This window comes from Platalea leucorodia, assembly GCF_965183815.1.
Source record: "Platalea leucorodia genome assembly, chromosome: 3".
NCBI classification, from domain to species: Eukaryota; Metazoa; Chordata; class Aves; order Pelecaniformes; family Threskiornithidae; genus Platalea; species Platalea leucorodia.
This window is the reverse complement of record NC_138825.1, coordinates 34021140-34047688: the sequence shown is the minus strand read 5'-3', so window position 1 is coordinate 34047688 and position 26549 is coordinate 34021140. Positions and strand designations below refer to the sequence as shown.

The 26549-nt window shown below is 42.5% G+C and overlaps 1 protein-coding gene across 3 annotated transcripts in view; it reads left to right on the top strand.

Moving 5' to 3' along the window:
- The window catches only part of DAAM2 (dishevelled associated activator of morphogenesis 2), a gene marked incomplete at its 5' end in the record, with an annotated part of 120449 nt that overhangs the window by 88409 nt on the left and 5491 nt on the right, over positions 1–26549 (top strand). For 2 of the 3 annotated variants that reach the window (XM_082307852.1, XM_082307850.1), the window contains 8 exons: positions 788–894; positions 9751–9835; positions 11404–11510; positions 12231–12319; positions 13039–13207; positions 14981–15088; positions 16561–16621; positions 21244–21375. In XM_082307852.1, the coding sequence (XP_082163978.1) occupies positions 788–894; positions 9751–9835; positions 11404–11510; positions 12231–12319; positions 13039–13207; positions 14981–15088; positions 16561–16621; positions 21244–21375 (858 nt within the window). The remainder of the gene's footprint in view (positions 1–787; positions 895–9750; positions 9836–11403; positions 11511–12230; positions 12320–13038; positions 13208–14980; positions 15089–16560; positions 16622–21243; positions 21376–26549) is intronic. The other variant, XM_082307851.1, reaches the window with a different exon arrangement.

Here is a 26549-nt window from a genome sequence, read left to right as displayed (position 1 = left end):
TCCCATGGCTCTGGTGTGTAGGCAGGAGACAAGGAGACAGGGACTTCTGAATGGTCAGAGTGGGTTTGCAAATAGTTTCTCTCTGTGTGCTGTGACAAACATTTTGGACGGGGATTTTCCATTTTTTTTCCAGGTGATGAGTTTGGCAATGGGGATATACAGAGAACTTTGAAAAAGGGTGGGTTTGGTACGATTAAAAGTATTAATTAATTTAAAAAAGAGAGGCTAGTTCAGATGTATATGTTGACCATTTAGTAAGATATATTTAGTAAGATAAATGCCATCTTGCCCTACTGTTTGGATCTCTCATATGATATGGATTGGACTGGTCCAGTGGCAGCCTTAAGAGATGATGGAAGGATTTTTCCTGATTGGATTGCAGCCTTTCAAGAATGCTGTGTAACCCCTGCAGGAGGCACCTGCTGAAGGATATGCTGTGACACCAGTGGGCATTACCATAATGTGCCCGATTTCCCTGTCATACCAGTTTTGCACAATAACATAATAATAACATAACTGTTGGTAGAGCGAGTCCAATAGGTCAGATTCAGGTCCAGTATTTGGAATCAAAGATGATCTTATAGGTGGTAATGAATGACTTCTGTTTGTCTAGTAATACAGGATCTACCTACATGTTTTCTGCCCTTCCTGTCTCCCTTTCTCACCATGTGGGTGGATTTTCCCAGTTTGGGATGGGTTTTGTTCATTACACTCATCTAAGTCTATCAGTCTTGGGTGAGAAACATGATACTGATTGTTCCCCCCCCTCCTTTTGAATTGTACGCAGAAAGAGATGGGTTCAACAGAAGACCTTTACCTCTCCACACGAAAGGTGAAAGAGCTCTCTGTGATTGACGGCCGGAGGGCCCAGAATTGTGTCATTCTCCTTTCCAAGTAAGTGTGCTAAGCCTTAGCTCACGGGGTATCCTGTGATCAACATAGAGGCAAGAGGGGATGGAATTAAACAAACGGGCATGTTTCTCTTCTCGCCTAGACCTGCTGTCTAATACCTGCAGAGCTTCAGAGAAACCTCTCTTGCAGTATCATAAAAGTACATGTCTCTCTGAAGTGTTAGCTCACTTAATAAACATATGCACACACACATTTTGTGCATTAAACAGATAGACATAGACACCAAGGTGTATCTGAAGACTCATCACCAGAAAACTGTCAGTACCCATAGGCAGATGAAAGCAGCTCATTGGCAGTGCTTGCACTTCACTGTAAGTGATGTGGCCCCCATGTTCTGTGTATGTCATTTGTCTCTCTTCCATATGTTTTATTGTAAATGTTGCTCTGAGCATCTCCCTGCAACACAGCAGAGCTGAGAGTGGAGCTTATCTTTGTCATTTTTGACTCTTGGTGAGAAGAGTGGTAAATGTAAAAAGAGATATTCAAGAATTAGGTCTTCTATTTGTAAATTAGGTTTTGGAAGCCAGGAGTTGCCTTTGCGTGCTCCTGCAATGACTCTAATGCCTTCAAATGCTGTGACATCAGGTCCATTTATACGCTTTTCATATCTTTCTACCAACATGAGTATTGGGCTGGATGTCTGTCACTAAACATCAAATTTGTGCAGACACTGATCCACCTGAGAAAGTTGCCTTTCAGGCCAGAGGAGGGACAGCAGGGCTGGAGACAGATCCTCGGAAAGCTGTGGCAGTACTGAGCAATAAAACTGTTTCACTGATCAGTAGAAAACATGGGTTCATATGGATGTGATTGCTTGTCTGCTCTAGCAAACTAACAGTTAAAAGCAAAGTTGCAGCCAGACCACCAGGACTGGAGCAAGTTCTTTCCATTGCTTAGTGAAACCCATGGAGGCTCTCATTATGCTACTTATGTGGCATTAGCCTGCATGTCAGCAGGACCCCCCCATCCAAACCAGCAATGAGGGAAGGCTTACATTTCTCTCTCTGCAGCAGTTGCCAACTCATGTCTTTGCTGGTGTTGGCAGCTGACTGCAGGCTGGGGCAGAGGGATGGGGAGGCATAGGGGCAACAGGATTTTCATGCTGTTTGACAGACCTTCTCAAGTGTGTCTGGGGTTCAGATTAACTCATGTAAGCACATGAAACATTTCCTGGAAGTGGTAACATAATGTGTGCAGGTGGCTGGGCTGAGGAGGATCCAGGAAGGTGGTCCCTGACTTGGTATGACACTAGACATTTATTTGTAAACTCTTTCTATCCCCAAAACAAAAGCAGTGTGGACAACAGCAGTACATGTTTTTCACCATTCACCTCTTCTGCCGTGCAAGTCTGGCCCATTCTTACCTGAAATGAGTCCTCTCTAAGTGGTGAGAGAGAGAGAGGACACTCTCTGTGGTTTGTCTTCCATTCTGCTGCCTCCAGCAAAGCGGCATTGAAGCATGAACCTTGCACTTCAGGGTACACAGCGTGTGTTCGCTCCAGGTGTGCCATGAAGCCAGTCCACCTCAAGTTGCTAGTCTGGACTCAAACCAGAGTTGAAAAGCTGTGTTTTGTGACTGCCAACTTCTCCACTAGGAAATATCCTGATCTTATTGTTAGCAGGCCTAATATGGATGATAGAGGTTTGGAGACTGAGCTCACTGGCCCTAAGGAGTCTGCCAGTTTGTGTTGTGCCCTGTTAACTTTGCTGTGCTGTGCTATGGGAAACACCAGTCACCAGGGTTATCACTGACTTATATCATTTAATGTTTGTAACAGATAGTGTTACACCCAGGATATCAGAAATATCTTACAGCTTGGCCCAGGATTGCTATTCCTCCCCAAACTTCCCTTTTAAAGGCAACTAGAAAAGCAAGAATCTTTGGGAACTAAAATGGCACCTCTACATTCATGCCTTTTCCTGCTCTTTGTGCTTATATGGTTCTATTATTATAGACAGCAATTGGGAGGTTTGGCTGCAGACAGTAATTGAAAGGGTTTTACGACCCCTTTGCAGCTTTTTTCATTACCCCACTTCTTCCTTCTTTAGGTTAAACTCTGAAGGAGAGGCACTCCCAGACAAATCATCCCTGGCTGCTGCCATGCCCTTGCTGGTCTTGCAGTGCACCTTACACACGTGTGCGTGTGGGTGCGCACACACGTGCAATGAGAGGGGATTTAAAATTGGTGACAAACAAAGAGAGTTTGTGCAACCCTGAGCTGCAGCCCCAGCTTTCAGGTTGCCACAGTATCTGCCAACAGCTGTTTCCAATTGACTCTTACTGTGCATATATCCCTATAGTTTATTCCCCCATTGTTTACACTAAACTGTCGTGTCCTTTAAAGTAAAATAGCTGCATGGGTTGGGTTTTCTTTCCCTCCACTACTCAAATGTTTTTGTTTTACTAACACTGTGTTAGAAGGGGTCATGCAGAGCTCATATTTCATAAGGTCCAACAAGCCAAAACCTAGCTAGAGTGAGAAATAGATGCCTCTTGCTTTCTTTTGCAGAGAGACTGGAGCATGGTAGACTGAAAAGAGATGAAAATTGAATTGCTAGCTGATTGTTGCTGACAGTTAACAGATTCATAAGCCTTCCTCCCCATTCTCATCTCTTATTTTCATTAAAAAAAAAAAAAAAAAAAGCTCTATTTCAACTACTTGATAGCAGCATCTTTCAGTTTTCCTGCAGTGGAATGATGTGATTGCCCTTGTTTAATGGAGTCTGATGGATCCAGAATGAAGCTCTGTCCCATAGGCCAACTGTAAAGGTTTGAATAGGCACGAGATCAGTTTATCTCACAGTATTTCCAGTAGGCCATGATTCAACCAGGACATGGAACCATCTGTCTGTGGTGAGTCCAGGCACCCACCAGCTTCAAATCTGGCTTTCTTAATGGTGTTTCCAACATACAGTTATTTCTGTCACACTGGAAATCTGCTATCCCTCATGAATTTCCTGATGTCTTCAGTTTCCACCAGGCTGGAGATTTACTGTCAGACTTGTGTGGTCTGGAAGAGTCATCCCAGATCCCTGTGTTTCCCTGCTTTGACCTAGCAGCTGGAAATTTCTCTGACCTCTCTCACCAGTATGGCTTCTCCCTGCCTCCATTACTTAAGTAACAGGTAGTATTTTCACTGCTCTAGTGTTTTTGTTGTACCATATCTTTAAATATTCTTTCAGAATATTAAATGGTCCTTGCAGAACATGCCTAAGACATGTCTCTCTTACTGTCTTGCTCTGTGAAATGCTCTGGAGAGGTCCAGTTCTATGAGTCATGTTGTTCAGTAGAAGGCTGAATGTATACTTATGGAACTTTTTTGTGCGAGTTATTTTGCATGAATTCCAGCAAAATCGTTATGTCAGTGTTCTTCTGAGATGTGTTTGTTATTCCTGTGGCCCAGCTAGTCAGCAGTAACCCTCTCAAGAGGCTGGAAAACAGTAGGAGTGCTAGCAAAATGTCATAAAACCAGTAGTAGCAGAAGGCAGAATCTGACTACACAAAAATAGTTTTAAATGTGAATATGGCAGTAGATAGATACTAGCAGGCAGCTTTACCAAATGTTTGTGGATTTCATGATTGTCGATTCAAACAACTATCAATAAGAGAGAGGAAAAGGGATGTGTGCAGCATTTCCAACCAGAATACTAAAGAGACCCACTCCCTCACGTAGCTGTGCCTCCTCAGTGCTTCTAAACCCTTTCAGATCAGACATTAAGAAGACAAGCTATTCAGCCAATGTCAGTCTCCATGTACTGCTTCTGCTGTGCCCCCAGTCCCCGTGTGCCTTTCTGCCATGTGCCAATACAGTGTTCACCCTTATTTCAAGGTAGCTTCCAAGCAGTATGATATTTTAGGGTACAGATCATATCTCGATACAGAAACAGTTAATCAGACTCAACAGTTCAGTTCCTCAGTGTACTGTCTTGAAAAATGCTAGGCAATAAAGAGTGCCTCCTGGGTTCCTGGAGAAATTTTTTGTTTTTAAGTTAAGGTCCACAATAAATGGCTTTACCTGCTATTCCGAGTATGATAAACCCCAAGGTTAAACGAACACATCAGTTGGTGCCATCCTGTCTTAGATCACAACTAGGAACCAGTAGGCAGGGTTGTGAAAAAAGATGAACTACTGCCTCATCAATGTGTCACTGTAATTTGGGGATACCCAAGTTTAGCCCTGCTTTGCTCTGCTTGGCTCAGAAAGACAGCCATCCCCAGATCCTTCTTGGTAGGAAATTAAAAGTATTTGGATGCAAAGTAACTTGGTCACTCATGAGTATTGCTGAAGGAGGAAAAGAAAAGAAAAGCCTGTTTCTTTATGCACTTGGCAGAATACTTTCACAGTCCTGAAGTCCTCAAAAGGCACTGGTGGATTTTTTCCCATGTTGGTATAATGGTGTAAGATGTACCTGATAAAATGTCCCAACTGTCCCCAAAAGGTTAAGGCACTGTCTTCTTCACTGGCGAGATGAGTTGGCAGCTGAGATAAGAGGATGTGAAAAGAGTGGCTGCATCTTTCTGTCTCCTGGGTGAACGTGCAGTTAGACCAGCCTGACTCCTGAACGCTGCTTCTGAGAGCAGGGAGACATCTCCTTTTGCTGCCTTTATGGCGTAGTGACAATGAGTATTCCCAAAATGTAGCTATTTAACAGCCTGCAGCTTGGCAGTTGTACAGAGCCTTAGGAGAGCTCAGGAGTTAGAGAAGGCTTATATCCCAGTCACAAAGTTTGGGAGTGAATTGACTAGCAGCCCGTGTGAAATGAGTTGTGGAGATGAAGAAGTCCACAGTCAGTAAAAGCTAAGATTTGGGTGAGGTATACAAGCTGGCCTTAGGATGCCGCTAAGTATAACACAGTGCCTCTCACTGTTACAGTTACTTCTGCTGGCATCTTTTGGAAGCACTGTGGTTCAGTTCAGTTTGAGGTAGAAAAAGGCCTTGATACATGATAATCAGTCCCCTTCTCCAAGGTAAAAGGAAGAGTGGGAATGTGATCCCTGTGGTACGGGAGCTTAATGTAGCTGCAACGAAACTCTGGGTTTGTCTGGTAGTAGGCAAGCATGCTTCTTTCTCAAAAGCTAAGCAAGATCCAAGGAACAAGGCCATGAAGTAACTCACTTTTTCCTCTGAGGGGGAGGTGGTTAATGAGCGACGAGTATTCTGCTTTGATCCATGGGAGGGAGGAATGAAGGGGGGAGGTTACTGTGAGTTAAATCAATGGGTATATTTAAGGGGGAAAAATGAGGGAGCACTGCATGTCTGTGAGGGAAGTTGATGTAAAACTGCAACATGTCTCCCAGGCATGTTCAGAGTCAAGCTGCCGGCTTTCTCCAAGAGGACGAAACAATAAACCACTTGATGTCTGCAAGTGAAGCTGGTGTTAAATCAGCCGAGGTGTCCTGGGGAGATTAATGATGAATTACTCTGCAGAGTCAATAGAGATTATTTATGAAGCCAGAGGGGATAGAGGGAGGCAGGCTAAGTACCATATCAGAAGTTATTTGGTACTTGTTGAGCTTTAACATTGCTTGAAGATGACTCAAGCAGTTGGACTTCCATATGCTGCCACCAGATGTATGGGTGAGGGAAGGAGAGAGTATTCTCAGTAAAGATCCTTTTCCTTCCTCGTCTGACTAGTGTCAGGCTGCTGTTGAACAAAAATAGTCAATATCTGCGCTATGAATAAATGTGCTGCAGCTGAGGAAGGGGGCACTGTGTTTTCTTCTGGTCACATTTACTTCCTGAGTTCTGATGCCAAGATCCGTGATTTGGTGAAGCATAAGGCAGAGAGAATATAGCTTGAATCCTATGCTGTTCCGAATTGAGTTGTCTTCAGGAGCTGGAGGAAGAGTACCTGAATCTGCAAAGCTTGTAAGAAACACATTGCAGACTTTCCAATAGATATTGAAATGTAATTTCTGTAGTGTAAATTTTTGGGCCATAATTCCACTTTAATTTGCTGCCTGTCCCATATGAGTTTTAGGCTCCGAGGGATGCCTCTATTCAGTTCTAAATGGAAAGATTTTACGCATCTGCTTTAGGTTCCTTTTTAATCAGTTCACCTGTTTCTGTTTAAAAGCAGCACATCTGTTTCATATTACTGCTGGCCATCTTTAAGATCTACTGCATGGCTGGGCATGAGTTTTGAAAATACAAGAAGAATCACTTGATTAACAATTCTTTGGCCAGTTATTCAGCCAGTTTTTAAGTGGGAAGATCCCTGTTTTGTGCTGTTGATGCTTACAGATCTTGAAATGCAGTCTCCCCCACAAGAGGAACAAGCCCACTTTGGAAGAGTAAGATTGTTTTGCTGTAAATCCTTCTGTACTTGTAATTGGATTGGTAATAATCTAGGATGCACACCTGCAGGCACCGTGACCTCCTTACAGGCCTGTAAGTGACTAAGTTAAACTGCTTCTCAGCAGGGGGCTGGCAAGCTTTCTGCGTTGCTCTACTGTGGGCTAAACCATTCAGACCAGATGTTTTTCTGCTGATGGCAGGGCACAGAATCATCCAAGAAATCAAAGCGTTTGTATAACTGTCTGTTCTTGGGGCTCTCAATTATTTGTGAACAGAAGATGTTTTCAAGTGTATTTAGTGCTGATGAATGGCAGCAAACAGAGGAGCTTGGAGTCTGAAGTCCTCGGGCTCCTGGGCAGAACAGCAAGATCAGCAATAATACGCGCTAGACCTTCCGTTGTGTAGACATACCTCAAACCTGCCTATTCGGTCCTGTTTATTGCGTCCCCAAACACACACAGAGGGACTTGCACTGTGTGATGGGATGGTCAGTGTAGTAATTGCTCAAGTTATTTACATGGAAAAAACATGAAACTCATCCTCATTCTTTTTATCTTCAGTGAAAGCAGCAACAAAAAAAACCCCACCATGGTATTAATGGGTTGGTTTATTGCATCCCCTCTCACAGGCTACGTGCCTGTGTCACAAGACACAGCTAATCTGTGGACTCTAGATTCTGGAAAATGTAAAGACGCTCTCTAAAGGAAAAATAATCAACAGAATGTAGCACTTCAAAAACTGCAGGCACCAAATTCTCTGGGCATGTGTGTATGTGTCTGCTAGGAGCCAGGCCCACGCCCACCAATATGCTGCTCAGCCCTTATCTGGTCACAGGGTTTGATCAGTTCAGGGTGCAACATGAAAGTCCACAACCATAGACTTTACAATTCATGATTATTAAAGCCAAAAAAAACCCTTCAGTTTTCTGACTGAGACTGTAGAGCTTTATGTAGAAGCCCATGTACTGAAGTTTGTTGTTTTGGTCCCGAGTTAAACTGATGACCTAAAGTAAAAAGTTTCCAGCCTTTTCATTGTAAAACGTCTAATCCTTCTATCATCCGAGCATGGGCCAATTATGTAGCTTTTCTGGAAATTCAGTAGCCTTATCTTACTTGGCTGGTATCAGATTGCCCTCTTTGTCAAAAGCAGACACAATGACAAGCTAGGAACAGAGTGAGAGCAATTAGTTCGAGGTGTAATATTTAAAAGCTTTTGAATGTCTGCTGATGGGTATTTTAGTTTCCAGCTGTTGGTTATATTGGGCAATATTAAAATGTTTTAAGTTTCTTAGATTTAGTAATATTTCCTGTCCGTAAAAATAAAGCTCTTTCTTTTGCTTTTACATAGTTCCAAAAATATGATTCTATCCAAATGGCAATAGCAATGTGAAATTTCAACATGGAATTTCTTAGCACTGAAGACAAAAACATTCTTCCTCGTGCATCAGCCTGGCTCTTATTTATATTTGCATTTTCTCTTTCTGCTGTTAATTAATTATATTGATTGTAGAAGGTCCATGGAGACTGCAGACTTCACTTCTCAAGTATTTCTTTTCACACTTTCCTGTTTCAGTCCCAAAATTGAGATTTTCTTGTGGATACCTTTTCCTTTATGGTTCATTTGGTCCTCCCCTACTCTCCTGAAATGACTGATGAGGGTGTCATGGGTTGGGGGTGGTGGGGTAGAATTTGTCACTTGCACATTTGCTCATTGACATCTGTGTTGAGAACCACCAAGTTCAGTTCATGTAATCTATCAAACAGCCTCTCAGTAATCACAAATTTTGACTGCTCTGGTCTGCCCTGGATTTCAAGTGGAGAGCTTCAGGGTTTTTTTTATTGATTCTGTGTTTTGTTGTAATTGATGATCCCTACTCATTGCACACAGGTGGACAGGAATAGGTGGGAAGGAGACAGTAATTTTAATACCTCAGCTAATATTAATAAGCTCTTGTTTTCAGAGCTTGTTTCATATTGGATATGAAACATGGATATGTAGATGCTGTCAATTCCTTCTTCAGCTGTGACTGCTGTCAGAGTGAACTTACCTAGCATGATGAATCTTCTTACAAGAAACCCTTTTCTCAGATCTGTAAGGGAAAGATCAGTCTTCCTGCTTGTTACTCTGGGAGATCCTTTAATATGCACAAGCAGAAGTGTAACGTGGGCTCACAGTCACTTACAAGTCACATGGATTTGAGGGTTTTTACTCTAGCAAAAGAACTGGATGAGGGAGGTATCTGATATGGGGGAAGTTGGAAGCACTTTTGATCTATGAGATTCTCATTGTTCTTAATCACCATCTAATTTTTGATGTGTGTTTGATTAGCTGAAGAGGATACAAATATATGATCTAGAAAATCTCTGCCTTTGGAACTGATTCATTCATCTTACTGAATACTCTAGAATAGCAGCTTCATAGTGGAGCTTCCCACGGTTCTTCTGTGCCTTTTTAGTGCAGCTTTTCAGGCTTCCTAATTTCTGAATTGTCGGAGTCACTTAAGCTTTGCACTAATGGTACAATGTTGATCCTGTTGAAAGGCTGAAGCTGACTAATGAAGAAATCAGACAAGCAATCCTGAAGATGGATGAACAAGAAGACCTAGCAAAAGATATGCTTGAGCAGGTGAGAAAGATTACAGTCAGATATATCTTAAGTCCTTCACTGCCTTTTTTCACCTAAAGTAAGTGGCTACACGTACTGGCTCTGCTGGTATGTCTGCATATCTGAACTTCGCCTTATCATGTTAGCGGAGCTGCACATGGAAGCAGGAGAAAAGTATTTTTCCCAGTGTTATCAAATTATACCTCCCTCATGTAACTCTCTTTGTATCAGGTTGATTTCATAACAGTTTTCTCTTCTTGATGCAAAATATGCATGATTACAGTTGGTATGAGGTTTCTTTTCACATCCTCTCTTCTTACCTATGACTTTCCCATAGTTTTCCCCATCTCTTCTTTATACTGCTGATTATATTTTCTCTTCCTCTTTCTCCCTTTTTCTTTTTTTCGTAATCTCCCTTCTCTGCCTGCAGCTTTTCCATTGGGAAATGCCGTGGACCAGGCCATGTAGGTCAATGGTTAGAGCTGGGACTAGAATGGATCTTGCATTCTAACTCTAATGGTTAGAAAGGGAGTCAGGGACTTCTGTCCCCTGCAGTTGGTTCACTGCGTAGCTTGTGGGGACAAAAAAAAAAAAAAAAAAAAAAAAAACATTTAAACTGTCATTGCCCAATTTCCCCCATTTATAGAGGGTAAAAGATGACACTTTCACCAATGATGCATGTGATAAAGTTCCTTAGGAGTGTGCAAAATGTTATAAGTCTGAACTGCCTGACAAAAGTGATTCCTTCTTTGCGTGCAGTCATAGTATTTAATTGTGTACAAAAAGCTTTTCCATTTTGGAAATTTATAGCATACTTGTCATGTTATCTGAATGCTTGCAGCAGTTCTAGAAGTCACTGCTCCACACCTTTGAATATCGCATTTTTGGGGAGTGGGATAAAATATTAAAAAGTGATAAAAAGCAAGGTGCTTGATATGCCTTGTGAGCAGCTTTTGTGGGTGTGCGCTGAGGCTGTGTGCATGGCAAGATTTATAACCATACTAAACTGCAACTACCACCAGATATGTCAAAAATCTGTCAAAGTATGAGCTTTAAGGTCAGCATATGAATAGCAGCCAGTGTCAGACACATACCCAGTCGCTTGGTTATTGTTTATTGTTCCAGCAGAGTGGGGCAGACCCAAGAGAGATAGATGAGGCTTTGTGTGTAGTCTAGAATAGGCACGATGGGTACTTCACACTGAGTGGGACACATCCTGCTATGGTTTGCACCAATCTAAACTCCAAGTAGTGCTGTGGGAATCAAAGTTCTCTCTGTACTTCCCCTTGAGTAAGTTGCAGTAGCACTTGGCCTTTAGGATTTAGAAATGGGAAATTCCCCCTTGGAATGAAAAATTAATCTAATGGGGTCAGTGAGGGATAATGACAAAACAGCAAGCAAAGGTTTAAAAAAGGTCAGTTTTGTAGCCACAGCTGCACTTTTTTGAAGTTACAGTCACATGGCTGAGTCAACGTAATGCTTCCCCATGGTAGCAGAGAAATCTGAGGGCCCTCTCTCTCTCTCTCTGTCCCTCTCTCCTTTTCCCGGGATCTCTCATCTCGGTGTTTGGTTTGTGTCTGTCACTCTAGCTGCTGAAGTTTGTTCCTGAAAAGAGCGATACTGACCTGTTGGAGGAGCATAAACACGAAATTGAGCGCATGGCCCGGGCGGATCGTTTCCTCTTTGAAATGAGCAGGTCTGTTTGATACATTATGGGAAAGTGCACGGAGGGCTTCTTGGAAGCAGCTGTAATTGTTATTGAAAATGGATCATCTGGCACTGAGGGGGAATGTGCAAGAGATTGTGGGCCAGCATTATACCCTGCATTTGCCAGAAGCCCGCAAATGTTACGAATGTTTCAGTTCATTACACAAACTTTTTATTGACGATAAGCACTCTCCATGCTGTCATTTAAGGACCAGTCCCCTGATGACAAGCAGAAATCTGCCTCCTCTGCCTCAACTTGTTCACAGAAAAAGGAATTCAGATCCAACTATCAGATGTAGTGTAGCCAGGGGTCAGGATTTCATATAGATCCCTTTTTCCATTCAGCTATTCCACCTCCTCATCCTCTGACCTTCTTTCTCGTTCCAACTTTGCTACACCCCCAATCAGGATTAACAATTTGTTCTGCTAATTGAGATGCAGCTGGCATCTCCTGTGACTCTCATATTTTGAGAGTAATGGGAATTCTTCCAGGTCCTTTTCAGTTGTGATCAAAACATGCCTTGAGGTCCTTCATTTTCATAAAAAGGTTGATTATGTAGTGTTAGATGTTTGAACTATGTCCATAATCCCATGCATAGGCCTTGTAGGACTCACCATCCGAACATTAGATTATGTAGGCAGCATACTGGCCCTGGGCTTCAAAACACAGTTCGAGTTCAGCGTTGGCTTTCCTCTACCCTTCGTGCAGGATTGACCACTATCAGCAGCGGCTGCAAGCATTATTCTTTAAGAAGAAGTTTCCAGAGAGGCTGGCAGAAGCAAAGCCAAAAGTGGAAGGTATGGTTAAAGCTTTTGCCAAGAGTTGGGTAGAGGGGCAGGGAAGGTCAAGAGAGCCTTATCTTCAAAGGAGGTGATGTTGCATGCGTGCTATGATTGTAGAGCACACAGTAAGTCCAGGGCACGTCATGTGCTAAGAAATAAATTCTGTCTGACACTCTTCTTGCACCCATTGGCTTAATAAAGTCAGTTTCATGATTGTTACACTGTAAATATGACCTGACAGATGTGACAGTGTGCTACCAGGCTGTGCTGAGCTGCCAAAAGCTTTCATGGCCTTGCTCTGTAGGTCCGCCTTCCCTTCTCACCCCCAAATCCTTGCACCTTCCCTGTCCATAGGACAATTAGAATAGATGCCTCAGGATGGTGGTATACTGGGAAGGTGTCACCTACAAGGAGGGGGGTGTATGACTTCTGTGCCGCATCCATAGTTATCGCAGAGAAGAGGTGAGTGTATTCTACTCTGCCCTTTCAGATGAGAATAGCCTTGCTCCTGGGTTCAGAAGAACATCCTACAGGCTAGATGTAGTGCATCTTCCTTCTAGTTGTCCTGGTTCTGGGCATGGGGGTGAGGGAAGGACAGTACACACACAGACTGTGTTGCAGCATTTGCGGGGCAATAGTCAGATGGGCATTTTAGGGTACTTCAAATTATGGGCCCAAGCATGTTAAAAACAGCCACTGTGCAATAACCTGTTCATTTTTTTTCTCTTTTCAAGCCATTCTTCTGGCATCCAAAGAACTCATCCGAAGCAAGCGTTTGAGGCAACTCCTGGAGGTAGTTCTGGCCTTTGGGAATTATATGAACAAGGGCCAAAGGGGAAGTGCATATGGCTTCAAAGTCTCCAGCCTGAACAAAATTGCAGACACCAAATCCAGCATAGACAGGTAGGCTAGAAGGCTGTAAATGAGTTAGTTGCTGTCCTGCTGCATCTCTTACCATAGTAATGAAAGTGGGTTTTGTTTGGTTTTAGCTCTGTAGACCATTTAAATTAATGTCTTATTTGGCATTTAAGTAGTGCTTTTCACTCTAAAAGATCCTGCTGCAGTTAAGACCAGCTATTAACACGGCACTGAAATTCTGCTGTTTCTTTGGATAACGCACATCTGTTGTTGGATTGTGTTTCTGCAACACTATGCAAAGATGACAAAATGTAGTATTTCACAAATAACTGAAATAAACTGGGGGGGGGGATTTCTATGGAATTTGCCCTTTATACCAAAGTTTTATGGCTATGGTTTTGCAAAAAAGAAAACAGAAAAAACTCTGACCACAGTTTTATGTCTCCTGTGAAACATGGCATATGTTTCTGATGCAGGACTGTCATAAACTGGCTCTCTACCTACGCCAGTAATGGAACCACAAGGCACAGCTCAGAGAGACTGAGCCTGGTTGTATCTAGAGCAGTTAAGGAACATAGCTGCGTTTGGGAAGGTGGAGCTTACTATTTATGGACATGGACTGCAGATCTTCATAGTGCTACCACATGTTTTGCCCCACATTCTCGTACTGGTTCTGGAAATTAATCAGCTGTGACTGGGGAGAGAATACCACTTTTGGGCTGCAGCAGCACTAAGGTTTTCCTTGGAGATCTCCAAGGAAACTAGTTCTTACTAACTCACACCTTCCTTGACTTGTGAGACCTGCTGAGACCATAGTTGTGGTGAAATGACTTCAGGCTGAAACAGAATGAATAATGGCAGTAAGAAGCCATAGGAAATTCATCCCTACCTAATAGAGTTTGAACTAACAGAGTTGTGTTTTGACTACCATGATGTCCTTTCCGTATTCCAAGGCTAACACTTGTGTAGCTAGTGTTGAACATTTTTTTGCCTTAATATAGCTTGGCTTGATTTTCCATATATTAAATGTCCTGTACAGATTCTGTTCTCTCACCAGTTCCCAGCTCCCAGGCTCTAGTCTGTGTGAAGCAGTGGCCATCTGCTGTCTTGCCTGTCAGTTAACGACATAACACCCACCTCAAGTAGCTGTTATGGCCGTCTGTTCTCTCTACATACAAAATTCACTGATTCATCATTTACTTTACAAATCTTCTTAAACCTTCTGCATCTCTCATACATCTCATTTCTACCCACTCCTACTTGAGCTGTCGTTGCTTTTGTAGTAGTGAGCCTGACCACTACTCGTAAGTATAGCTGTTTCATTACTGTAGGAGGTTTTTTTGCAGCTTCTTCAATCTTCAAGAACCTTTTCCTCTTCTTAGTTAACTCTTCGCTTTTTTCTACATTGCCTCTGAGAACAACTCACTTCTCCCTTATGAGTTAATGTCACTTTAGTACTATTGTTATTTATTCTCTGACGTATCTGGGGACAAATACTATACTGTGTTACACAATTTTCATTTCTATTACACCATTTACACAGATGGATGGAAGCATGCTGGTGCTTCCAGAATAAATCAAGGCACAATATATTACTTGAGGTTTTAAGAGGGATGGTTCATAAAGGGCTAATTCATTTTAGTCTGTGATACTTTTCTTTCAATAACAGAGCTACTAACTGCTGATACACTGTTTGTTTTGTTCATTCAAGCACATTTCCTACCCAAATATTTTTCACTGTTTTGTCACAATCCTCCCACCATCCTTTTCCTTCTCACCACCATCATCTTTCTCATTTCTCCCTTTTTTTTTTTTTAGGAACATTACACTGTTGCACTACTTAATTATGATCTTTGAAAAGAATTATCCAGATATCCTAGATATTCAGTCTGAGTTGCAGCATCTTCCAGAAGCAGCAAAAGTCAAGTAAGTCCAGTGCTATTGCTTATTCCCAGAGCTGGAGTTCCCAGTGATTTTGGTTAACTTAATGATTGTCAGTTTTTTCATTGCTGTCTTCTAAACTCATGGCCAGCCTTACAGCTGAAATGCCTTTGCTTACATCCTTTATGTTATTCAGATGTACATCAACAGAGAATTTTGGTCCAAAAACATTTGTAGAAAACTAAATTGACAGCTTTACTCAGATATGCCTATATCTCCTTTATTTCTGAATCGGACATTGTAACTAGACTGGTTGTTGTTTGTAATTCACTCACCGTATTCTATGGTTGTTCATCTAAGTCCCATACTATTTTTTCTAGGTACTTGAATGTTTGTTTCTAAGGCAGAGTCAATTAGGCACAGAGGCTATAGTAAGCCCTTTTCAGGAAGATTGTTCAAACTTTTGCACAAAGCAGTCTTGCACAGAAATGTGGAAAGCATCATACTTTCTGCACAAATTTCTATGATTTTTTCTTCCATTTCTCTAGGTGTTTGTGGAAAATGAATACACAAGCCATCCCCCAAAATGCTAGCATTTTTTTCTTTCCAAAGCACTGCTCAAAAATACTTTTCCATATTATTTGCCCAGCCATGATTCTTTGTATAGGGAACTACTCTAGCCAATGAAAGACAAGTGAAAAATAAATGTAGGTTCTCGCTTAAAGGCATTTATTAAGGCTTTAGTGGTGGTTTTGAGATGTAAATTACTACTCACCAAATACTTAGAGGAGAAGCCTGCTGACTCACAAATAGGTACTAACTAGTTACCTGGAAATGAAATGTCATTTTTTTCATACAAGTCCTAGAAAAAAACTCTTGTTTGTATATGATGAGCAGAAATTCAGTACAACACTTGTGTCTAGGGAAGCATGTATTAACCTTAACAGTAGGGTTATATGCTCAGTTAAAATGTAAGCTTGCAAGGACTACCATATGGTAGAAATGCAGATGGAAAAAACAATGTTTGGACTGTGAAGAAGATAAAAATCACATGTAAATGTACTGCTAATGGGATTTAGTAGTTAAGTGGTTCAAGAATCATATGTAGAGATAATCTGAGACACCAGTAATGTGTGTGCTAAAGTTGGGGTCCTTGCTTATGTGTCAGCTGATTATTGCAAGCTGGCCATGTGGCATGTGCTCCTTTGCTGGAGGGTCAGGCTCAGCTCACAGGGCAGATGTTCTGAGGGCAACCCCCCTCTTCTTCCCAGGAAAATCCTGATCTTCAGTGTGACCACAGGCGAGCAGGGTCTGCCTCATCTTACATCTCATACAAAAAGCAACACAGAGCATTAACAGACCCCCTTCCCCTCGTTTCTAATCATCTGGCGTGGCTGGTGCCAGAGGCCGGATACCAGACTTGATGGGCCAATGGTCTGTTCTGCTGCACAGTTCCTGTATTCCTGTGTAACACTGCTCTTTTTGTTTTATCTGCTCTGTGTCTGTCTCCTGTGCAGCCTGGTAGAGCTGGAGAAGGAAGTCAACAACATAAAGACCGGATTGAAAGCTGTTGAAGCTGTAAGTATCTGAAGGTTTCCAAAGCGCCATACTTAAAATATCTCACTCAGAATCAGGGGCACTATATATTTTATGATAAGAGAAAGTGAGCTTTCTTTTTCCGTTCCTTTCCATTCCGCTCCAGAATGCATTAACCAAGAAAAAACAAATAAAAGCTTCTCATGTGGAGCTCCTGCTGATGATCTTAGCAGACTTAAAACTAATGAAAACCTTGTTTGATCTCAGCCTGGAAAGTAAAAGGACAGTTTGACAAATGGCGTGGACTGAAAGAAGAAATAAAATTCTTGCTCGTTCTTACTGAGGGATGGCTGGCTGCTGAGCAAGTGTTTCACATGGCTCTTGGAACAGTAGTAAACAGGTAGTGCACTGTTATATGCAACCCTAACCTATCCTAAGCACTCCTTGGGAAGGCGAAGGAAAAGATAGGCTAGTTAAAGATGAGGGAGCTGAGCTGGCAAGCAAAGCAACAACGGCATTTTTTCCTGCTATTAATGAAAGCCTTTTAAGCTGGACTTAGGTTGCCTGTGTTCAGTTTGTATGTGGTACTGCAGAGCCTTCCATCTCAACAGAGAACAGTACAAATGGTGCATTGACACAGTTGTCTGTGCTGAATTATAAGAGTTAAAGATGAGGGATGGGCCTAAATGCTCCCTGGAGTCACAACGTCGTGTGTCAGCTGTGGTTCCCCGACCTGGAAGCCTCCTTTAGTTAACGTGTTGGGTTTGTTCCTGGGGAAAGACTCTTCCTGAGGCAGGAGAGCACAGAGCAGGACACTGTGTTCGGTGACAGGAGGTAGGAACTCTCGTATTTGCCTCTTGCTTATGCCGTTGACATATGTGTGTGGCTTTGAACAACCCCATGCATTTGCCTCCTCTCTGTGAAACGGCAGCTACAAATACCTACCTCTCACAAGGGCTGATGTGAGGAACAGCAAGTTAGTGTTTGCACAGCAGTTGAAAAAGTAAAGATTAAAAGCTAAAGTCACTCTATTGTCTCTGTCCCTTAATATCTCCCATTGTGCTGGTTTGGGCTGGGATAGAGTTAATTTTCTTCATAGTAGCTAGTATGGGGCTGTGTTTTGGAGTGAGCAAATGGCTGTGTGGTGTTTAGCTGCCTGCCAGGTTAAACCATGACACCCGTCATCTGCACAGATAAACATATTCTGACCCTAAGAACATCATTCTCTCTTTCTGCAAGTATAGGAGCAAAATCCTGTGTTCAGGTTGGTGCCGGCATCTCTTGCCTGTTGGATATATGAAGGCTAGTGTAGTGCTGAGAGACAAGGCAGAGGTCTTCAGAACTCAGGAGGGACCGTGCCATGTTTAGCTGTTCTTTGCCCTTTCAAAGAGGGTTTTATTAGCCACACTTCCCAGTGTCCCTCTGTCTTCAGGATGTTTCTCCTGTCTTTTTCAACTGACGTCAGTTTAATGCTAGCGGAGCATTCCAGATGAGGAGCATTCTGCACTGGGACTGCTGGCAAAGGGACCAGTTGTTGGCTGGTTTCTGTGAAAGGGTTACCTATCTACAAGGAACCAGCACAGGACCCTCCAGTCCTTCTCGTCCACTATGAGACAGACAGTGGTGACTTCATTTTCCTTTCACCTGGCCTGAGTTTGGTTTGGCTCTGGGGGTAGAGGAAGGGATCTTTGCCCTGTCAGCAGCCCCCAGGCTGTCTGGCTGTCTCCAGCAGTTCATCATGTAATTAGCCAGTGATCCTCCCGTGAAAAAACAAACTTCCAAACTTTATTTCTGGATTGTTGGGGTAAGGGAGAACGCAGCAATGAGAAGAGATACAGCTGCATACATGGAGTGCAGTGTTTGGGAATCAAAAGCGCCTGTAAAGGGAAGGCTGACATGGAGTTCATGACATGAAGAGAGGCCCAGATTTGCCTGGGACAGACAATTCCCCCCATTGAAATGAGAGTACCTACTTCTGTTTTGCCTTCTGCGATCAGGTTATTTATCCTTTCTCCTTTACAACCAGTTTTTCTTCTCTTTCCCATACTTGGGTTCCATGGGCAACCTCTCCTTCCCATTCAATCACCATCTTCCTTCCTCAGTCTTCTCTCTGCCATGGTATTTTTCATCTGGGGCTGCCAGCACCTCCCAGTCTGCTTGCTCAGTTCGTGGTTTTCTGGCGTGTAAAAAGCAGCACTATAGCAACAATAGAAGATCACTGTCAGGTGGAAGGGGGAGGAGGGGAAGGTGTGATTCTTGATTCCATTCCAGTGTGTTCTCACCACAGCCTTGGCTCCAGTGACTGAGAAGTTTCTTCAAGGCCCCTTAAGAATAGAAAGCTAAAAATAGTTTCACAGTCAGATGTTCTTAAAGGTACTAGTAACACTTTGCCTTCCTGGACTTGCAGCTTCTTTGTGAAAATACGACATACTCATTTGCAAGACATGCATGAAGCTGTTACCTTTGTGTAGGATGCTCCCAGAAGGACAGCTAAGTAGTTCTTGGTCTTCTCCAAATCAGGAAGTGAATTCTGTCAGCAGAGCCCTTCTCTCATACAGCAAGGAGATCATAACCACCGCCTGAGAAACCACTGCCGTGGGTGAATCATTTCATCTCTCTAGAGAACCAGCAGCCCAGCCCACAAGGGGCAGTGCTAGCTTCTGCTATTGTGATTTTATGACTAGTATAGATGATTTCTGGAAGATACAGATTCTCTGGCATCGCTCTCGGGCTGATTACATAGTTATGCTAGTTACTTGTGTGGGTTTTTTTATTTTGGAAGAATTATTCTGCAGGGAAGGTCTGAATTTAAAATTGAAGGGCAGACCACCTAATCGTAATTTTACTTAGAAAAACATTGCTCTCCAGTAACAGTCCCAAATGCCATAGCTTTCAACAGTGAGTAAAATGACAGAACTGTTATACTCACCTGCTTGGGGAGGGGGGCGTAGAGGGAATAGAGCAACTTTCAGCTAAAATTAGAGTAAAAGTTAGAATGGGAAAGAGTGGCTGGAAAAAATACACATAATTCTTAGAAGCATGTGAAGTGACATTTCCTGCACTTGTTAGGTCCAATTCAAAGTGATTGTAACATAGAGACAATTCATTGCAAAGTGATGTAACTGAGCAGTGCTCCCGGGACCGTCCCTTGTGATGTGTTAGGAAAACCAGTGGAGAAGAGGATGTAATATAAAGCAGGGGAAGTAGCACTTCTTTAATGTGGACTTTTCTCCAGCCACCTGCTCATTGCTTTTCCTGCCCCTTTTCTGCCTTGTGGTCTTTCCTTGTAGTGGTTACATTCTCTTTCCAACTCACATCAGATGAGATGATGTATCACATCTGATTTTAGATTGTTGATGGCCAAAGTCATTCTTTGCATTCAGCAGCGCTGTGGAGCAAATCCCAAGGAGTTTCTCCATGTAGATGCTTATAAACCTACCCATTTGGCTCTGTGAACCAGTACTTTGATGACCAGTAACACAGAGCACCAAACATGCATGTAGCTGGAGTTTCAGCCAGCACAAAAATATTTTTTTCCAAAGGGAACAGAAGGTCAGATTGTAACTTGACCTGCTGTTTCATGCTGCTTTCCCTACAGAGAAAGTAAGGCTTTATCATTCCCACTGATTATTCATCTGAGAATAAAGATGAGGCCCAGATTACGATTTCATTGTCCCCATGAGACTGTCAACAGCACACAAGCCAAGCACAGGCATGGGAGACTGCCAGTCTTACTATAACTTAGTCATTTTGAGGAGCTCTGTAGCTCTTTCTGTGCCACAAGCTTGGTGAATAGAGTAAGGGAAGAGATAGCATGGGTAGTCTTGGCTTAAAACTAAAAAACTTGAGCCAGAAAGAAAGAATCTTACAATTTTTTTTTTTTTCTTTCTGTAGGTAGCGGACAAATAGAGCTTAGTTTCCTGTGGTTTTATGTCTTGTCTCTTTTTTTCCCCCATAAATCTTCGTATCACAATAGCCCCAGTTTATAACTCTGTGACTTCTACGACATCCAAGCAAATGCTTATTGGTTAGCAGGGTGCTAGCAAGTGTTGCACCTGATATCTTTCTGCTTGTTCTTCAGTGGGAGAACCAATTTTGATGTCTTTTTGCTGCCCCCCTAGTGCTTTTCAGAGAACTAAAGAGGAGGTCCAGAGCTAGGAACTATATAAATTATTCACACATGTACACATTTTCCCAAGTATACACCCTTTTGAGTCACCATGGGAAGAGAAGACGGAGGGAAGCTCACTACTAAAAATTTCAAATTCACTTGTTACACAATCCGACTTCTCTATTATTTGTCATTTTGCATAGGAAAAAAAAATGCAGCACTTCATGTACTTGATGCTTAAATTATAAAGTTGCTTTAGAAATTCAACATGTTGATGGCTTTCTTGAGAGTGGTTGTTGCTTGAGGATAAAGGGAACCGTAACTAAGACCAAGACCTTCCTTCATCCCACCTTAACCTTCCCTCTCATGCTGGAAAGGCAAAACCTTTTACTTAGTGAGAAAGTGGTTTCTGAGTTACAGCTCTGGATGAATGTATGAGGGAGCAGAGCATGCTCTGCATCAAGTGAAATAGGTGAGCTTCCCTGCTCCCTTGCTTGTCAGCGAGGAATTTTTGATGCTTGCCTGTCTATATCTCTTACTTCTTCTCTTTCAGGAACTGGATTATCAGAAGAGACGCATGCGGGAATCAGGGGACAGATTCGTTCCTGTCATGAGCGATTTCATCACTGTGGCCAGTTTCAGCTTCTCGGAGTTAGAAGACCTTCTCAATGAGGCTAGAGACAAGGTAAGAATACCTGTTGAAGTGTTTGGAGTTTCACTGGCTCAGTCAAAAGCCTGAATCAAAATGGAAGCAGCAATTTCAGATGCTGGGACTGTAGTAAAAACTATAATAGACACTGGAAGTGGTTTAGGCTGAAGTTTCTTACTTTTACTAATCTGGTCTATAGCCATTTAGAATATATTTTAGGATTAAAAGAAGGTTCAATGCTCTTGCCCACTTCTTGCTAATCTTCCTTAACATTATCCATGTGTGGCATAGAATTGTGATGGCAGTGTTTGTACCAGGATACCACACCATGCAGTGGTGTTGAAGGGACTGCCTTTTGACCAATCTCTCGAAAAGAGGTCCTTCAGTGGTTAGTGGTAGTGAACTTACATCTTTTACCCTCTGCTTCTGACTTCATCCCATTCTGCTCATTCAGCTGGGCACATTTGTGCTTCATTTTTTTCCTTTGAAAATGCACCTCTGGGTAGTCTGGTAACCCTGAATACCTGATCTTTTCCCCTTATGCTTCCCTGTTACTGCTTGTATTTTATTGCAAAGATAGAAATCCCAAACATGCATGGTTTGTCTGACGTTCTTGGATCCTTCTTGCATAGCCAGCACCATGCGCATGTTACTCTTCAGGTGCTGCTGGGATCATTTTGTCCTTTCACTGTCTGCATCTCCATTACCAGATTTGTACAACTAAGGAGGTCCTTGTTCTTCGCTGATGATTGGAGTCTGGCACTAATCCCTCCGTCTCTCAGCTGAATGAGGAAGAATTTATACGGAAAGATCATAAGCATATGAAAATGTTTAGAGAAGAGCAAGTTCTAAAGTAAACGATATGTAATGGCAAACCTGCCCTTGTTGGCTGGCATGTTAAAAGTGCTTGGCTTTATGAAGCAAATGCGTTATTTCTTTTGGATTGAATTGTTTCCACCGCTGGTGTCAGTCCTTGTAGCGTTAAGGTACCTATTGCATTATTAATGAAACCTGTGCCGTTGGATTGATAGGCCTTAGATTTTGAAGGGTACGCAAAATACAGGCTGAGGATATGAACAGTAAGACTCCTCACTCATCCAGTCGCTCTGCAGTAATGTCATTCTGTAATTCAAAAGCATTTCCTTGCTGTGGAGGTGTTGGTAATACTGACTTGCGGCTGCAAACACCAGGAGCTACTGGCTGTCAGCTAGAGCTAGCTGCCCTGGCAAATGCCAGTGCGGCAGTACTTATTGCAGCACTCTGAAGGCAAAGCTGGGCAGTCTAACACTTGTTAATGTTGTAAGGAAATTTTGTGGAAAATAATGTGCCTAATTTTTACTGCTGTCATGTTGCTTGAGAAGATTCAAAGTGCTTCCAGCATAATAATGTTCACACCATACTGGCCTTATAATCACAAAAGCAATATTTTACATTCCGTGCCTCCACTAAATTTACTGTGAAAAGTTCAGTTTTCTATGGTTTGGGGGCTTCTGCTTTATGACTGGGTATATTTTTCAGCTTCATTATAGTTAGCTGCACATTTCTGGAAACGAATTCACTCTGTCCTTGCCTTAGACTGCCTGCTTTTGGTTTGGCGATGTAGACGGTGGTGGTCCTTTCTTTTGGCACATTAGGACAAAAACCCAGTGCAGATTCTTTACAAGGTCAGTCAGGGGTTAAAAACCAGCAAGTGGTACATTTCCAGCACAGCAATGCAACTTTTCTTGGTCAAGCACTTGCAAGAAAAATGCCGTTCTTTTGCTCTAAGAATAACCAGAGGATCTCCCTACAGACGGACCAATATGTCTGGAAGTTGTTGCGTGCTTTTTTAGACACAGCCAACATAAAGCACTCGACATAAAGAGATGTTTTATTTTAATGACTATAACATGCTTAGGAAACGTTTCTCTACCTTCTCCTCACACACCCTTACTATGTTTGAACACATGCCATTCCAACTTCTGCTCAACCTATGGCTTTGGTTCTTCCACTGGCAAAAAGCTGCTTTTGGACTCCTAAAAGGGAACTGTCTGTCCTTACCAATGCTGAGCTATTTCTCATGTTTGTCTCGTATTATTTTTCCTCTCTTCTTCCTCTTTTTCCTCTTTTTTCTTAAAAAAGAAAAAAAAAAAAAAAGGAAAAAGAAAGCTGGAAATTTTCAACAAACCAGATGTGCATTTCAAAGTCTATAACATCTTCCAACCTCAATGGGCTCTCTGTGTTTGTTGAATCACAAGCTTTTTTCTTACCATGGAAACCTGCTATAACTAGCCAATTAAAGGAAGAGAGGGACCAAGACATCTGATTATCCTGTTCTTTTTTGATTTCTCAAAGCAAAGCAAATTGAAAAAAAAGGTAGTGGGAGAGGGAGGACTTTTAAAAATATCCTGATGGGCCCAGGAAGAATTGGTCTGGTTCACAGATTTATTAATAATAATGAAGCCCTAGTTTTAACAGCTGGAGTTGGATATTCTTCTAAATATAGATGTGGCTAATTGATTGCCATGAGTTAATCAGAGCCATGTTTCCTCAGCTGGGATTTAAAACAATACAAATTATCTTTCAAACCTGGGAAGTTTTTTATTTTTTTAGGTGTCTTTAGTATTAGCAAAAGTCATTTCTTTATTCCTTTAAGTTATGGAAACAATCCATTACCAAGGTGTGGTGCTGACCTTCTCTGTAGAGGATATTTTTCACAATCCCATGCAGTACTTTTTTTGGCCCTTTTGCTTAAGGAGGACCATTTACAATTAGTGGCCATGGGAAGAAAGTGATATTTTACATTTAAAGGGCCAGGTTGTCAGATGCAGGCATTTTGCAGAAGAAGCCTTGTAACTGTACTTATCTTCATGCAGTAAACAGATGGCTTGGTTAAGAACTGATTGAAAACTTAGACGACTCTTTAAACAGGCTCCCTAGCACAGCTGGTTCTTGTTCTTTTTGTGTTTTTCTCACTTTCAATACCACTTTATAAGGGAATATATAGATTAGATCAAGGGATAATGTTTTCTGCCATTTCCCATAAACTGGAAGGTGGGGGCAGGAGAAAGTGAAATTCTGCCCTGGAATCCTTCACCAGTTTTTACATGCCTGAACAGATGAAAAATTGACTTTTTTACATCCAAAAGAACAGAATGGGGTTGAATTTTGTTTGTGAAAATTTTTCCCTGTGTTTCCTGTGGGGAAGCAATGAAAATGCCCAGGCAGAGGAACAGTGACCTGCCATGGTATGAATTTTATTTCCTACTTGAAAAAGGTGGCATTTGCCCTATATGAAGCTTTACAACATACTTAAATATTGACAGGTATGAACTCAGATCGCTAGACTGCTTCGTAACTGTTCTACTTTGTGCTTGGTTTATAACAAACCTGTTTTTAAAATGTTTTGGATCTTCCTAGAAGAACAAAGTCTGCTTAGTCAGGTATTGCCATTCCTATGATGAATATCAAGCTTCTCCATAGAGGCACAATGGAGGCCGCTGCCTGTGCAAGGCTGATGAGGCAGGTAGGAAAAGTGTCCATCCGCAGTCTTTCTCATGACAGCTCCTCTCAAGCAGGGTGTTTATCATCATGGAGAAAGGAGCTCAGACTCTGCACAGGCATTTAATAAGCTTAGCGCATATAGTAACTGCTTTGAAGAACAGCAAGGCAGTGAAAGCCAAAATCCATTTAAGAAAATAGTCATTAATGGCAGAATGCTGTGAAGCACACAAGAATACTGTAGTCCAAGTGCCAGTTACAGGCTGTGCACTTCAGTCATTCATTTTGGGGGACCGGTATTTTCTGTCAGCCGCTGGGGCTGATGAATCAGGACGGAGACTGAGGAAGTCAAGATGAGGTGTGTTACAAAGGGCATGAGCAGGCACCACAGCCTCCTGTCAGAAACAGCCATTTGGTAAATAAATTACATAGCTATTGTACAGCAACTTGGAACTGCAGGTGCTTCAGGGCAGGTTGGTATCTAACATATCAGAAATGTTTATAGCACCTGTATCTTGATTTTGGGGCTGCCAGAGTTACTGTTGAACTTCTGGGAAAATCCTTTAAGAGCATTTAGGCTCAAGGAGAGCTGGGCCCAGCCCCGCCTGAAGTCGGCCGGGCTCTTTCCATTAACTGATCTGACTCTGTCCCATAAAGAGAACAAACATTTCTTTGAACTGCCTTGGTGCAGGATTGGAGTCTTCATAACAGCAAACTCAAGATTACTTCTCTGGGGAAGACAGTTCATGTTGCATGGCTACATGGTATAATTCATTTGTGCATTGGCTGCTCCCGCAATAGCAGACAGCACAGACAGCAGGAAATTTTTATCATGGCTGTTTTTCCTCCTCCTCATAGAGCTCCGTTCCTGCCGTTTCCAGAGCTCTTCTGCCACTGTTTAACATTTCTTTGGCAAGCACAGCAGAGAGTGTGTGTGCTGCCGTCCCGCTTTCCCTCTCCTTGCTAAAATGGCTTTTTAAAATAAACAACTGTCTAAACGATTTGCTTTGGCAAGAGGATGAATTCAGTGGAAAGTTTGGCAGAGGAAGCAAAGCTGGCACTGAGCTCGTGGACCTGTTATATCATGGAGCTTGGGGGCCCTTATGGTGTGGAAATGAATTTTTTAATGAAAAAAGGAGATACCATCCTGTATTACAGTGGAAAACCTGCTGAAACACAGTTTTCCATCTTGCTTTTGCCCGTGTCATCTGTCCCCAAATGACTTCAGGAATAAGCAAGTTTCAGCCCTTGTTCCGCGATCTTACAGCACGTCACAAAATTCTGGGAAGCGTTTTGCGTGCATGAGGACTTAGCTACAGATTTCACAATTGTGCGTGAGAGCAGGTACTGTTTGGCAGGAAATCTGCCCATGAAGCAGTCAAGTGATTTGTACAGGGTGACACAGATCCTGTGGCGGAGAGCAGAAGGGAGGGCTGGGGTCCAGAGCACCTCGGTCTGTGCCGTGCTGCCTCTTACGCCCTGAGCGAGGCAGGCAGTGTGGTTTTAGCTGCTGTGGGCAGGTAGGAGCCTCAGCTTCATACCAGGGTTGGGGAAGCTGCCTCCAGCAGCTTGCTACCCTTCGTCCCAGCACCGGTGCTTTGAAAAAGCACACATGATCGCAGAACCAGAGCTATGGGGAAACAGAAGAAGTAATAAAAACAGAGGGGTCTGTTGCAGTTTAAACAGTGAAAAGACAGCATGGGTCTCTTTACAATAGTGTATTGAACTGA